Raw genomic sequence first — 13,750 nt, forward strand, 5'->3', positions numbered from 1 at the left:
TATATATCTATATCTATATATATATGACATGGTTCAATTACATGAATTGATCATTATGTTCATGCAATTAGTTTATATGCTACAAATGAAAGAAATGATACCTGAGTAGCATGAATGTTATGTGTAGGTACTTCTGTAATGAATTGAAATGTAAAATGGATTTGTGCAAGTTATATGGTAATGGAAGTTTTGGCACGAGTATGTATATGAATTGGTCATATACATGTCTATATAAAAATGGAAGTGTTTTGACATGAAATGGCATGAGATTAGGTTATGAATTGAACTTGATTTGTAAGTACGCATTTGTTTAAGCTTGTTTTATATGGACTTGAATCATGGAAATACCACTAAGCGTCTTCGCTCAACGTACGGTTTGTTTTCTTCGTGCACAGGTATAGCTAATCCCCGAGAAAGCAAGCAGTAGATCCAACATCTAGGAAGCGATCCCCGACTCAGCAAAGTTTGTATAATTTCGTTTTGTTTAAATATGGCTTATACCTAAGTTGAGTCAATTTTGCTCAATACATGTTCAAGTTATATTAGGACTTAGATTGATGAATTAAAAATGGTTACTAGTTGAATTGTATAAATGAATTTGGCAATTATTAGCTTAATAAGAGAGGTTGAAATACTTGAATTCATACTCAATAGTATATGTTCATTTGGTAATGTTTTGAAGTTGCATAGTTGTAAATTGTGAAATTGAATAATTATGGATTACAAATGATCATACGAATGATAAATCATGTTTGAAATAGCAATTTGGTTGACATGAGAATTGGTATTGATGGAACTGAAATTTTAGGTAATGCAGGTTGGTGTCAATTTGGCCATTTTTAAATCAGACGATCACATCACGACGTCGGCTGTTTGTCGTTGCAATGAGACGAAGTCAGTATGTTGCATCACGAGCAATGAGGAATCCCCGAAGTCGCGACGTCAACCCTAGATTTTGAAAACATTACAGTTTAGTACTAATTTAACCTCAAGTTAACAATAGAGCTTTTGTAAGCTCGCATAAGACCTAGAAATGAAGATGTATCATTTTATATACTTGTTTTACTTATAATTGAATGTTTAATGGTTTAAATCGAATGTAATTTAATCATAACTGCTCCAGTAACTAATGTGGCACCTTGTAGCTCGAACCAGACGATTGGATCGGATATGGAGTGTTACAAAAAAGAAAGTACACTACCAATGTACCAAATCTCACCCTTCAAAATATCCCTTAATATAAATCCATAAATTGTGAAAACTACACTTTTACTCATTTCTCGGTAAAAATAGAAAAATTACAATTTAATCATTATACAATCAAATCTTTCCAATTTGGTCCCAAATATCATTCACATCGTACCAATACATATTTTAACTTATCCTTCTGCCTAGTAATCAATACTAACTCACTTTCATATTTTGGTCAATTTACACTTTTAGTCCTCAAACTTTTTGAAATTGTGATTGGGTCCTTTCATCACATTTTCACTCCAAAAATTATTTTCATAAATTCCCACATTTAAAATCACTTTATTTTCATAATAATTCATTTATCTCACAAAATTTTGAATTTTCTCGTAATTTTACTATGTTCGCTACGAATAATGTCACGTGTCTAATAAAAATTTTAGGGTGTTATAAAAATCATTAACGAATGGCTTAATTGATTTTTTTTAAATTTCTTCATTAATGAATGGACTTAATTAATTTTTAGTTAACAAACAAGAGCTAAATTGAGTGTGAATTATATCAAGTGACTTAATTGATTTTTAAAAATTTCTCTCAAGAGTTTTTATACATATAAGCCTTTTTTTTTGGCCAATAATAAACTTCCATATATGAAAAAGAATTACAAGAAAAAAGAGTCAAACCTAAATAAAAGTAAACAAGAGAGCTACAAACATTGATCTTATATTAATCATATATAAATTTGAATTTTCATCCTTTTACTTTCCATAATCTAAGTGTTGGTGATACTTCTTCGGTATATCTGTAAGCTTTGGTTGAATGTTGGGAGTAAAATTATGACATGAATTGGTAAACCTCCCCCCCCACCACCCCGACCTAATTCACCTCAAATCGCACCAATCTAGAAATACTTGGCGAAGAGAGAGACCAGAATGGTGTTGCTAACAGTGAACAGCTTGGATTTCTACCAATAATCTCCACAAGAACAAACTCCATCCTTAAAATGATGAAAACGGTTTGCATCCCTCACAATTATTTCTCTGTTAACAAGCTTTGAGATAAGCTTGGTGGCTGAATGACAATTAATACATGCCCGCAGATTCTTTGTAATCCTAAGTGTAGTTCCTTGTGCAGTACTTATTAGCCCAAAGGCAATTGCTAGCCTTTCACTGTGATTGCATAGGGTTTCCTCCATCTCTTCCTCGTTCAAATCATGCAAGGAAGAATTCCTATCTGGAACAAATCCAGCTTGCTTCAACCTCCTTTCTAATGACTCAAGTTCCTCAAAAATCTCCTTCGATCGCGGGTGCGACTTGTCTCCTACACGGAATGCTTCAAGTTTCCCGTTGATCTCAATTAAGCTATATCCAAGGTCCTTGCTCAGTCCCTTCTCCCTCATCAAAACTCGTATCTTGGCGACACGATCCCACATTCTGGCAGATGCGTAGAGATTGGAGAGCTGCACGTAATGCCCTGTATTATAAGATTCTAGTGAGAAAAGCCATTCTGCAGCATATTCTCCGAGTGTGACATGGCGATGAATCTTGCAAGCACTTAGAAGAGCTCCCCATACCGATACACCTGGTTCTATTGGCATGTTCATAATAAAATCATAAGCTTGATCTAGATAACCAGAACGTCCGAGAAGATCAACCAGACATGAATAATGCTGGTGACGGGGCTCGATTCCATAGTCTTTCATGCAGTGGAAAAGTTGCCATCCATCCTCCACAAGACCTGAATGGTTGCAAGCTGTGAGAAGTCCAAGAAAAGTGACAGCATTAGGGGAGACACCAGATTGCTTCATCAACTGATAAAGGTCTAAGGCTTCTCGCCCCCTACCATGCAATCCGTATCCCACAATCATGGAGCTCCACACGACAACATCTTTATCAAGTGTTCTATTGAAGACCATACGGGACATATCAACATTTCCACATTTTGCAAACATATCAATGAGAGCAGAGTTGACAAAAACATCATCTTTGTGCTCACTTTTACTGATATAATTGTCCATCCATCTAGCTAAATCAAAAGAACCAACTTGTGCACAAGCTAAAACGGCAGACCTGGCTGTTATTGAATCAGTTTTGATATTATGGGAAATCATATCACGAAAAAGTTTGACAGCTTCCTCAGCGTAACCATTCTTTGCATAACCAGAGATCATGGCATTCCACAAAATTAAATTGGGAACCTTCACTAGATTAAAGAAGGATCTTGCAACCATTACTTGCCCACATTTTGCATACATAGCAGTCAATGCAATGAGCAAGTCAGGCTCCAATTCAAGACCCATCTTAATCACACAACTATGAATCGATTTCCCATGTTCCAAATCCTCTACATCCGTATGCGCCCTAATAACGCTAACAAGAGCAATCCAATCTGGCATTACACCCGTTGACCGCATTTCATCAAAAAATCTCAAAGCCTCTATAGGCTGTCCATTCTGAGCATACCCCGAAATCATTGAAGTCCAGGAAACGACATTCCTGATCTCTAACCTATCAAAAACAACCTTGGCACTCGCAATTTTTCCACATTTTGCGTAAAATGCAACAACCCCATTTTGCACAAATACGTCCTTTTCAAACCCAAGCCTAAATATCTGCCCATGAACTTGTTGCCCCATTCTGAAACTTGGTATTCCACCACAAGCTTTAAGAACATGAGGGAGTGTATAACCATCAGGACTAACCCATAAAACTTGCATTCTGGAGTACATTTCAACAGCACTAGCAAATAAATTATACTTAGAGTAACCTCTAATGATAGCATTCCATAAAAACACATCAGGGTCGGGAAATTTATCGAACACTTTACGTGCATAGCTGATTTCCCCAAGGTTTACAGCTGCATTTACTAATTTCGAGACTAAAAACCCGTTTTGTTGTATACCAAGGAGGAGTAACTTGGCATGAACTTGTGTTATGTTTATTTTGTGGGATGAATTGTCGATTAAATTGGCATAAAAGGAATCGAAATTGAAGTTGTGAAAGATGGTGGGATTATCATTTGAAGACAAGTGTTTGACAAAATTGAATGGGGTGGAGGGAAACTTAAATGACTGTTCGGTTGCCAAGTAAAACGGTGTGATCTTTGTGGGATAAAGAGAGGAAAAAGGGTGGGATATTCTTGTAAGGAGAGGACTTGACGCCATAGGTCGTCATTCTATTTGCCGGTAGACCATCTTCCTCTTCAAATAATAGTGTTTTAAAAATTGGTATACCTTTCTCGGCCGTTTGGCTAATATATATATTTAAAATGGCTTGGCTAATCTCTTGCAAGAAGTTCAAAATGCCCTTCCACAAAATATTTGCATTTTAAGTCTTCCTATTTTCTAATTTTCAATTCCATATTTCAGCATTCTCAATTCTCCTTTTAATAAATTTAATTCCAATAACTTAATATCATGTAAAATTATCAAAATGTTTTATATGGCAAAATTATCATCTTACTCAACCTTCATCACCATTGCTCGACACTTATCACATTTAAAGTTCATAAATCATAATTACACACCTATGCCCCTTTTCAATCACAATGGAAGATTACACTGTACTTTTCTCTTTCATTCAATTTAGTTCAGAACTGAGTTTCTTCAAGCACGCACACTCTCCAAATCACACTTATATCTGATGAATACTATTTAGCTGAGTCATGTATTTTTGGGCAATTTCCACTTCTAGTCCTTTTTATCTGCATCTCGTTTTCACAACCTTCACAGTTATTTCCTCTCAAAATACTTCCAAATTTATTTTCGACTTTATCAGGATTCTACTATGTCCAATCTCAGAGCAGCACCAGCTATTATATCGAAAATTTTCGAGTGTCACATTCTAATTTTGAACTTTGTTTCTTTACTTTATGAAAATCGATAGGTCAGTCCATCTACTATAATTCGAAAAAAAAAATTAAGCCTCATACTTTAAGAAAACTGAAAACTATTCTAATTGTCTGAAAAACTAGTCTAATTGTTGATAAGTATACAAACTTGAAATATTGATTTTGCTAATTTACTATGTATAATTTTTGATTTTTTTATTCCTTACATAAATTATTAAACTGCTAAATTTAAAGACAGTTACTTAATAGCCAGAATTTAGACTAGCTTCTTAAAAGGAAATGAAATTCGTAATTAAGCCATAAACAAATAATATTCTTAAAATGACTCAGGACAACCCAATATTCAGCCTCCTTAAAGACCTAAAATTATGGTTAATTAATAAACGCCCTGAATTCCATAATATACAAAATATTTTATTTTCGCGACCGAAGTGATTGATTGTGTAACTATTCCAAACACAGATATAATAAGTACATTAAACATATTTAACTTTTCTCGCATCTTATTTATTACACATAATTTTTGTGTTTATTACTTGATGTCTTACCATTACCGAAATTATCAAGTCTAATTTTTACCAACTATTTTCGAAGAGCTTAATAAATAAAGCTTAGTGTTAATTACTCACCCATGAGCTCTTCATCATCAAATTCTTCCTGCTAATGAAGCCATGATCGCAAGTGTTACTGCAATGTGATAGCGTGATATAGGCATTGTCATTTTAGTTGTCGCATGCCAAACACGTAAGCATCTCAACTTCATGTGCCCTTATCCTCTTGACCTTGCATCCCATAATTTGTTATTTGCAAATGGTACCAAAGTTGCGATAGTCTTTACACAGGGAATTTTGGATTTTAACCCACTCAATTTTTAAAAAGCAATCAGATTTGAATTTTGATATTATTATCAAATGTTACCAAGCTGAAGAAGTCGCTAGAAGCATTGGCCACTCAAAATTTTAAAAATTCTCATTAATCACCCCCAAACATTCGAAAATTTTAATCAACCCTAAACTTAATGTTAAGGTGATATCTTCCTCGGTTCTCTACTTCTATCACATGGTTTGCAAAGAATGGATTCTTCTTTCCTAGTGTGAGGTTGGAGCACCGTTTCTCCTGGAAGATTACTTTGGCAACATTAGCAGCAATTACAAAAGAAAAAGAATAGGAAAATTTTATTAAAAAATAGGAAAAAAACTAATGAACATAAATATAGAAACATAAACATCCATTTTATAAATTATAATAAAATTAAATATTTAAACCGATTCAAACAACTTTTTAACAGACATTTTACCCAGTTCAATCCTCTGGTTTTATGGTACTGGTTCAAGCGATTAAATCATCAATTTTCGATTCAACTGGCCGGTCCAACCTGATTCTGACAACCATGGTTGCTAATGTTGCCAACTGCAATCCTTTCCATTTCCTCATGAGAGGCTCACAAAGGGGAGTTGAAAACTTTTGCCAACTTCTCTATTTCCATGGACAAGAAAGCTTTATCCCACGAGTGATCTTTGCTGAAAGATAGACCAAAACCCCATTTGTTTTTCATGTATGCTAGCTATAGACACGGTCCATTACTTTCCTTATTAAAGGCATCTATAGTTCTCAAGGATATTCCATCACTAATTAAATGTTTGAACACCCCCAATAAGAATATGGTGAACTGTAAAAGAGAACATGCAAACTTAACTATAAAGTCCGTCCTCAAACTTGGCCTCCATTGTGGATGACAGACAACCCATGGCAAGAACTCCCACCCACCTTACAACATTTCCAAACTCCACATAGATTCTTCCTCGTAATATTATTGAATTCAACCTCAAGTGTGCCTAAGGAAAACCTAGGAAGAGGTCAACATTACAAGCCTCGAGACAACAATCCTTTCATTCTAAATTGCAAAATTTTTCAAGCTCCTCCATTTAGAGACAGCACGAATGACTCTAGTTAGCTTGTGGTGATTGACATAGTAGAACTGCAATATTACAGTGTAGTTCCAATTAGTTCATATTAGTTCTCTATACACTAATTAATACTCCAATAAAATCTTTTTAACAATTTAGAATAACCTTTTATTTGAAGCTAATTTTGTAAAATATTTGAGTTTCTAAGTTATACCATAATATGAAAGGAAAGGGAAAATACAATGTAAATTTTTTGGTTTAAAAGAAACTAAGTTAATCTGAGTCATTTATCTCCCTCCGGAGGTTTCTAGTCTTTTGAGACAGGATGACCAATTCTATAATATGATTTAACAAATGCAATACTAGGTAACAGATGAAATGGTTTACAAGGGTTTTCCGTTGAGGTGGATGACAATGATACTTACTTGGCAATGGCATGTGCTAACGAGGTGGTCTCATGAAAATTTTGACTTTTGGGCTCCCTGCTCTTTTACTAAGACTAAAACAGTAATCATATTGGGAACAAATTTCTGAGCCTCTATGTACTTCCAAGGAATGTAACCTGCAGCATTGACAGTTCAAAACAAGTTACTATAGTGGCAATCCAACTGTAATTATGAAACAGAGGTAGAAAACAAGAGTCATTTATATCAATAATGATGTGGTAAAGCAGAAAAATAATTCCTTCAAACTAGGAAAAAACAAACTCATCATCTTTTCCACCCATGGTACCATCAAACATGTCATATTGTCTCATACTAAACCTCCTTCAAACTATGAAAAAACAAACTCATCATATTCTCCACCCCAAGGTACCGTCAAATATGACCCATTGACAGTTCAAAACAAGTTACTATAGTGGCAATCCAACTGTAATTATGAAACAGAGGTAGAAAACAAGAGTCATTTATATCAATAATGATGTGGTAAAGCAGAAAAATAATTCCTTCAAACTAGGAAAAAACAAACTCATCATCTTTTCCACCCATGGTACCATCAAACATGTCATATTGTCTCATACTAAACCTCCTTCAAACTATGAAAAAACAAACTCATCATATTCTCCACCCCAAGGTACCGTCAAATATGTCATACTGTCTCATACTGAACCTATTTCAATCCAGAAGTCGGAGTCGTCTATTCCCGAGCACCATGCTTCCCATTATTTTGGCTATACTTTCTATTTTCACCATTTCAAAATCCTCAAGTTCAGAGGTAAATCATTCGGTGGCTTCTATAGAGTGCTAACACTGTGGTGTGTTACCAATGCCTACCCATGTAGACCATCCGTTTTTTGCAGCTATATCAACATTAAATGTTCGTTAGTTGAGGTGGACAGAGATGCAATAAATTACTAGTAATTGACTCAGGTGATAGAGAGAGAATTCTAGAGGAGCATAAAAAATGGAGTCAAATGAGATTTGCCAAAGCCTTGAAATCAGCTGCTAAAGTCAAAAGATTTTGGTAATAGGAATAGTGAATACAGCAACAAAATTGTAAGAGTTTATTTAAAACTGCAACATGAAAAAGATATGTCTACAAGATAGGATAGTTCTATGAGCTAAAACATGGACGAGAAAAGTTTTGAAGAAGGCAACTCTATTTGATCAATAATAAGTAATGTATAGTGGGTGTCAAGTTAAAAGGAAAGAGCAAAACCAATGTTTTTTTTCAGTCAAAATGAAGTTTTCTACCCCATTCTTCTGCCTTAGCTAGTAAAAGATTTACACCTTTAAAAGAAAAATATTTCTTTATGTAGATGGTAATGCCTGAGAGATTTAACTCGTTCATAGTTAAAGGAAGAGAAAGAATTACCAATTTGCAATGCGGTGCATAAACCAAATCAGCAAATTGGACAAGCATAATCAGATATCCAAATCATCATCTGGGTCCTCATCAGAATCAGGCATCTCATCATCTGAATCACGGTAATAAATAATCTCACCACTGCCGCAGTTCTCGTTTGTCTGCACATTTTCCACTGCAGAAACTGGTCTCTCATGTTTGCTATCCACCAGAGATCTCCGGCCATCATAAATTTGTATGGGTTTACCATTACCTAAAGCAAGCAAAGTGAGCATGAGAGATTCCAATGCTATTGAAGGCATCAAATGATGTAAAATGGAACCTAAGACAAGGCAAACAAAAGCTAAAGTTTAATAGCACAAATTATAACCCCTTCATATTTTCTACCTTGGTGTTCAAAAGGAAGTACAACATTAGCCTTATCAATTCTCTCTTTCTCTGACAACTGAAGACTGAACTGGACCTGTACAAGAAACATTAATTCATCCTCAAATGACAGCTCCAGACTGAACTGGACCTATAAAATTGAAACTTGATAAATTGTGCTCTGAATTCTAGTTTTGCCAGAGCATGAAATTAGAAAATAGGTAAGCATTTTTTACTCATAAGCTTTATTTTTATTATAATATTTTATTATTTCAGTTTATTTCATAATATTTATTTTAAGTATTAGATATTTTATAGAAGGATAGGGTCCTCAGTTATCTTTAGGGTTTAAAGTTAGGGTTAGGAATAAAACTTTATTTGCAAGAAACAAATCCTATATAAATAAGTTGTAGGCTTTACAGCCATAATTATTATTCTTAATTTTTTCTTTGAATTAATATTTTCTACAGTCACCTTTCCAATTCGTTTGTTCAGTCCTAGTTCTTTTAATTGCTGCTGTTTTATTCCCCAATCCACATCAATTTTTCTTTATCGGTGTACACTAATTTTTTGAGCAAAGAAAAGATTTCTTGCAGGTAATAGTGTACTATAAGATAAAAAGAATAAGATGAAAAGGCAGAGAGAGAGAGATTAAGCTATGACCTTTGGCACAAGACCCTGATTAATTGCTCCTTCAGATGGCAAAGATGCAAAGTTGATGCCTGACTGCTCAATGTGAACTTCCTCTGACTACATATAGGTTTAAAAACTATCATGTCAGTCTGCCGCTATCTTAACCAGGAGAGAAAGAGAGAGAGAGAGAGAGAGAGTTACCATCACACGGACCCGTCCATTTCTCTTCTTAAATCTAACATGAAACTTTCCTTTCTTGGAGTTATGCTTGATCAAAGAGAAATTTTCCAAATCACCTCTCTGTCCATTTGCAAGTTGATGTGATGGTTCTAAACTTGCCACTATAGATGACAAATATTCCAGAACAGCTGTAACCCTAGCCTCATGAAGGTCTGAATGTAATAACCAAAAGATACTGGAAATCTGATCTGCAAACATCAACAAATACCACTGAGAAAGCACCCAAAAGGACTCATTACAGGTATCACTTATACCACCCATCAATTTCAGAAGTATCCACTAAAAGCCAGGAACATTCCCTTTTAAAATCAAGAAAGGAATGTGTTAAAAACATAGAATTTTGCATACAGAACTGAAACTATTCCAAGAGAACTAAAGACAAACCACGTCTATGAAAGTTGAGAAATTTCAAACCGAACAATTCCAGGGAGAAGGATTGTAGCAGAAAAGTATAAACAAACCATGGCTACGAAGATTGCTTAACAGGCGTGCAACTGATGACACAGGTGCATGTCTCAACATTTCATCGGCCTAGTAGAAATAGAAGAATGCAATACAATCAGAAAAAGAAGAATACCACATAAGGTAGAAAATTGGAGGCGGAAATTCTAATAGCATGCATTCGGCGTAAACTGGACTGAAAGCTAATTTCATAATAGTAGGTTTCTAGAGTTACAAAAATCTCTTCTATTTAACCCAGTGTAGAGGGGGGGTTAATTTCTTAACCCTTTTCTAACAAGAATTTCCATATTTAAATTTAAATTTATCATTATTAAAGACTTAAAGTCCCGTAAAGCTAGCAATTGAGCAAAGGGGAATCTTCTCAAGTAGAAAAGTTAATCAATCTTCCTATTAACAACTTTCAAGTCTACTTCAATCCAAATTGCATTCAGTGATTAAACATTTTGCACTATAATAAAAAACCATGCAAAATCAACTTAATAACAAGTATGCAGAAATAAATGAACATAGGCTTTACTATTTTTAAGCTCTGGGCCATCCTATCTGCATAAGTGGCAACTCAAAATTCAATACAATTTAGAACATAGTAATGAGCATCAACCAAGACATTGCAACCTTCAATGTCAAGGTGTATGCCTAGCAATTGCACCTTAGCGCCAAATGATAAAAGCACCCTAGAGCCTTTAGGGAAAAGTACATCCGATCACACATGCACACCTGGTGCATCTAGATACACTTTTCTGTACAGCAATAGGTGCAAAACAAAAACCCAACTAATTCAAGTTCTATTAGGTTTCTTTTTCCTTTTAATTAATGTACCTTTACTAGTAGGAGGGGATAATTTACTTCATAATATTTGAATATCCAACAACAGGCAAGAACGACATGGGATCATTCGTAAATCATGCAGATTGGTCTATTAATGAAAAAAAAAATTTTGCACGTTTTGTAGATAAGCTGGATCACAATTTAGAGTTTATTATCATAATTATATATGTTAACCTTGGTATATAAATGGATAGACACATAAATCTTGTGCCTTACTGCACTTAGGCAAACTCTTTTTTTTTTTTTTTTTTTTTGCCCCTTGCACCTCAGGAAAGAAAAGAATTTTAGCACCTAGAATGCGCCTTGTGCCCTTGACCTTACAAATTCTACCTATCAGTCATAATATTTTCTGGTACTTTGTTGTTATTAGAGGAAACTCCCTTGCACCTTCTTAAGAAATAAGACATGTTAAAAGAAATTTTCTAGACAAAATTTCGTGTTCTTGAGCATATTAGAATAGCATATTAAACAAAATCATATGAAGCTCCAAACTTCTTGATTGTACTCCATTCCAAGCTACAGACAATTCCCAGCTAGACATCCAACAAAAATATTTTGTAAGAAATATTAATCATACAACGCCAGTATGCTTACTTGGATTTTGTCTATACTTCAATATTTTTTTTCCGTCCATTGAAATTTTACTAGTTAAAAAAGTTCAAATTTCATTAAAAACAATCAAAAATTAGCAAACAGGATAGAGAGGATTACCGAGTCTATGGCAATAGAAAACCGGATTTTTCCACCTCCTACCAGTCCTACAAACAATCAAAAGCAACAATAGAAAATACCCAACAAAAACCATAAATGAATTTACTCAACAAACAATCAAAAGCTTATGTTGATCTTTCAAACTTGAAAAGGATTTGCAAAAGATTTACCTTTGCCAAGTTCAATAATTGAATTGTACAACTTATCCATATGTTTCACTTCCCTAAAAACAATAGCATTACTCGAAACCATAGCTTCATTGGAAAGAGCCGTGAAGTTTCTACTCCCTGCTAATTGATCCTTCCAACCAAGTGGATCACTGTAACAATCTAAAATTTGAATCCTGAAATGTCACCCAAAAAGATCTAATTAAAGGAAATAAAACAAAACCCGTGCAATTTTATAGCTTTAATTTATCAGGAAATTGATTAAATTTCGTTTCTTCATTTAGAAAAAAAAAATTAGAGCAAAAAGGAAGTTCACTGTTTATTCGATGAAGCGACGTCAGTTCCTTTGTTTTTCAGCAAATCCAAATAAAACGATGGGCTCCGGGAAAATGAAACCACGACAAGGCCTCTGCAACAGATGATAACTAAATATTACCCTAATTTCAAGTTAATAAAGGTTAACAAAACGGTTTTCCGAGAAGGAAATAAAAGGAAAGCGAACCGTGACTGCGATTTTCCTGCCAAAATGGAGGAGAAGAGCTGAGAAATCACGTGAGAAAACACTTGTAAGGCAAAGGGAGAAGCGACGGAGTCCTTGATGGTGAGAGCAGGCGCCAGCTCGCCTTCTAGAGCTCCGTCTCTTAGTGCTCTGTAAATTGATTCCGCCATAGCTACTGGCTTTGGTGCTACTGAGTTGGGTTATTTTAGTGTGTCAAAAAACCCTAGAGGAAAATATCTGAGGGGGTTTTACAAGGGATGAGGAAAGGTAAACAATGCAAATTGATAAAGACGGTTTACAAAGATGTTAGTATAGTAAGTGTTGAAAAATAAAGAGTAGTAATTTTATTAAAATGTTTCAAAAATTATTTAAAAATTTAAATGTTTTAAAATTTTTAAAATTATTTCTTTTTATAAAAATTATTATTCTTATAATTTTGAAAATTTTATATAATCCCTGAAATTAATTAAATCCTTCTAAAATAATTAAAAATTAATTAAATCCTCATAAAATAAATAATAATAATTAAGTCCTTCATTAACATTTTTCAAGGTCAGATCAACACTAACGATCTGTGAGGAGTTTTAACAGAAATGGCAATTTAAAGGATACAATTGATTATTATTTTTGGATCAACATCTAATTTATTGCACATTTCAATCGGGGACCTAATTTATTTTCAAATTATTTTCAAGGACTTTTTAGTACTTTAGCCAAAATATTAATTAATTTAAATTATGAATAAACCACGTGGCAATAAGTTAAGCTATATATCCACATCAGTGGGAGCATGAAACCTTATAATATATATGATATGATATATAAGATACATATTTAATATCTACGTTATAATATATTATATTTCATATGATTATAATTTCATATTATAAATTTAAAATAAATTGAAGTGCGAAGCTCATACTTCAAATATTAAAATCTAAATTAACTTATATTTTAAATATAATTTTTTTATCCGTACTCATTTTTTTTATCTAATATGCTTTTTCTACACACATCTAAATATTAGAAGGTTGTTGGGCTTCCACGAATGGTCAAACCGTTGAAGAGGTCCAATTATATCTCAATGGCTC

At 33.9% G+C, this 13,750-nt stretch overlaps 2 protein-coding genes across 6 annotated transcripts; both read right to left on the minus strand.

Annotated features, from left to right (window-relative positions):
- Positions 1-1,898: 1,898 nt before the first annotated feature.
- On the minus strand, positions 1,899-4,512 carry LOC105763136 (pentatricopeptide repeat-containing protein At3g12770). The gene has a single exon (XM_012581232.2). The coding sequence runs from the start codon at positions 4,352-4,354 to the stop codon at positions 2,156-2,158; it is 2,199 nt and encodes a 732-aa protein (XP_012436686.1). The 5' UTR covers positions 4,355-4,512; the 3' UTR covers positions 1,899-2,155.
- Positions 4,513-5,505: 993 nt separating this feature from the next.
- Positions 5,506-12,944, minus strand: LOC105763137 (elongator complex protein 5). Of its 5 annotated transcripts, none has more exons than XM_052625066.1 (11): positions 12,663-12,943; positions 12,477-12,569; positions 12,164-12,336; positions 11,994-12,040; positions 10,454-10,523; positions 9,954-10,180; positions 9,783-9,869; positions 9,141-9,216; positions 8,763-9,006; positions 7,373-7,509; positions 5,506-6,156 (listed from the first exon to the last, which is right to left on the minus strand). In XM_052625066.1, the coding sequence occupies exons 1-9, from the start codon at positions 12,827-12,829 to the stop codon at positions 8,813-8,815; spliced, it is 1,134 nt and encodes a 377-aa protein (XP_052481026.1). In that variant the 5' UTR covers positions 12,830-12,943; the 3' UTR covers positions 5,506-6,156; positions 7,373-7,509; positions 8,763-8,812. The 5 variants fall into 5 exon arrangements, with proteins under 5 accessions (XP_052481026.1, XP_052481028.1, XP_012436696.1 ...); XM_052625068.1 differs by lacking the exon at positions 5,506-6,156 and adding an exon at positions 6,254-6,560 and having other exon boundaries at positions 7,373-8,247; positions 12,663-12,944; XM_012581242.2 differs by lacking the exon at positions 5,506-6,156 and adding an exon at positions 6,254-7,018 and having other exon boundaries at positions 7,373-8,247; positions 12,663-12,944.
- Positions 12,945-13,750: the final 806 nt, after the last annotated feature.

Source organism: Gossypium raimondii, chromosome 12 (assembly GCF_025698545.1).
Source record: "Gossypium raimondii isolate GPD5lz chromosome 12, ASM2569854v1, whole genome shotgun sequence".
Classification (NCBI taxonomy): Eukaryota; Viridiplantae; Streptophyta; class Magnoliopsida; order Malvales; family Malvaceae; genus Gossypium; species Gossypium raimondii.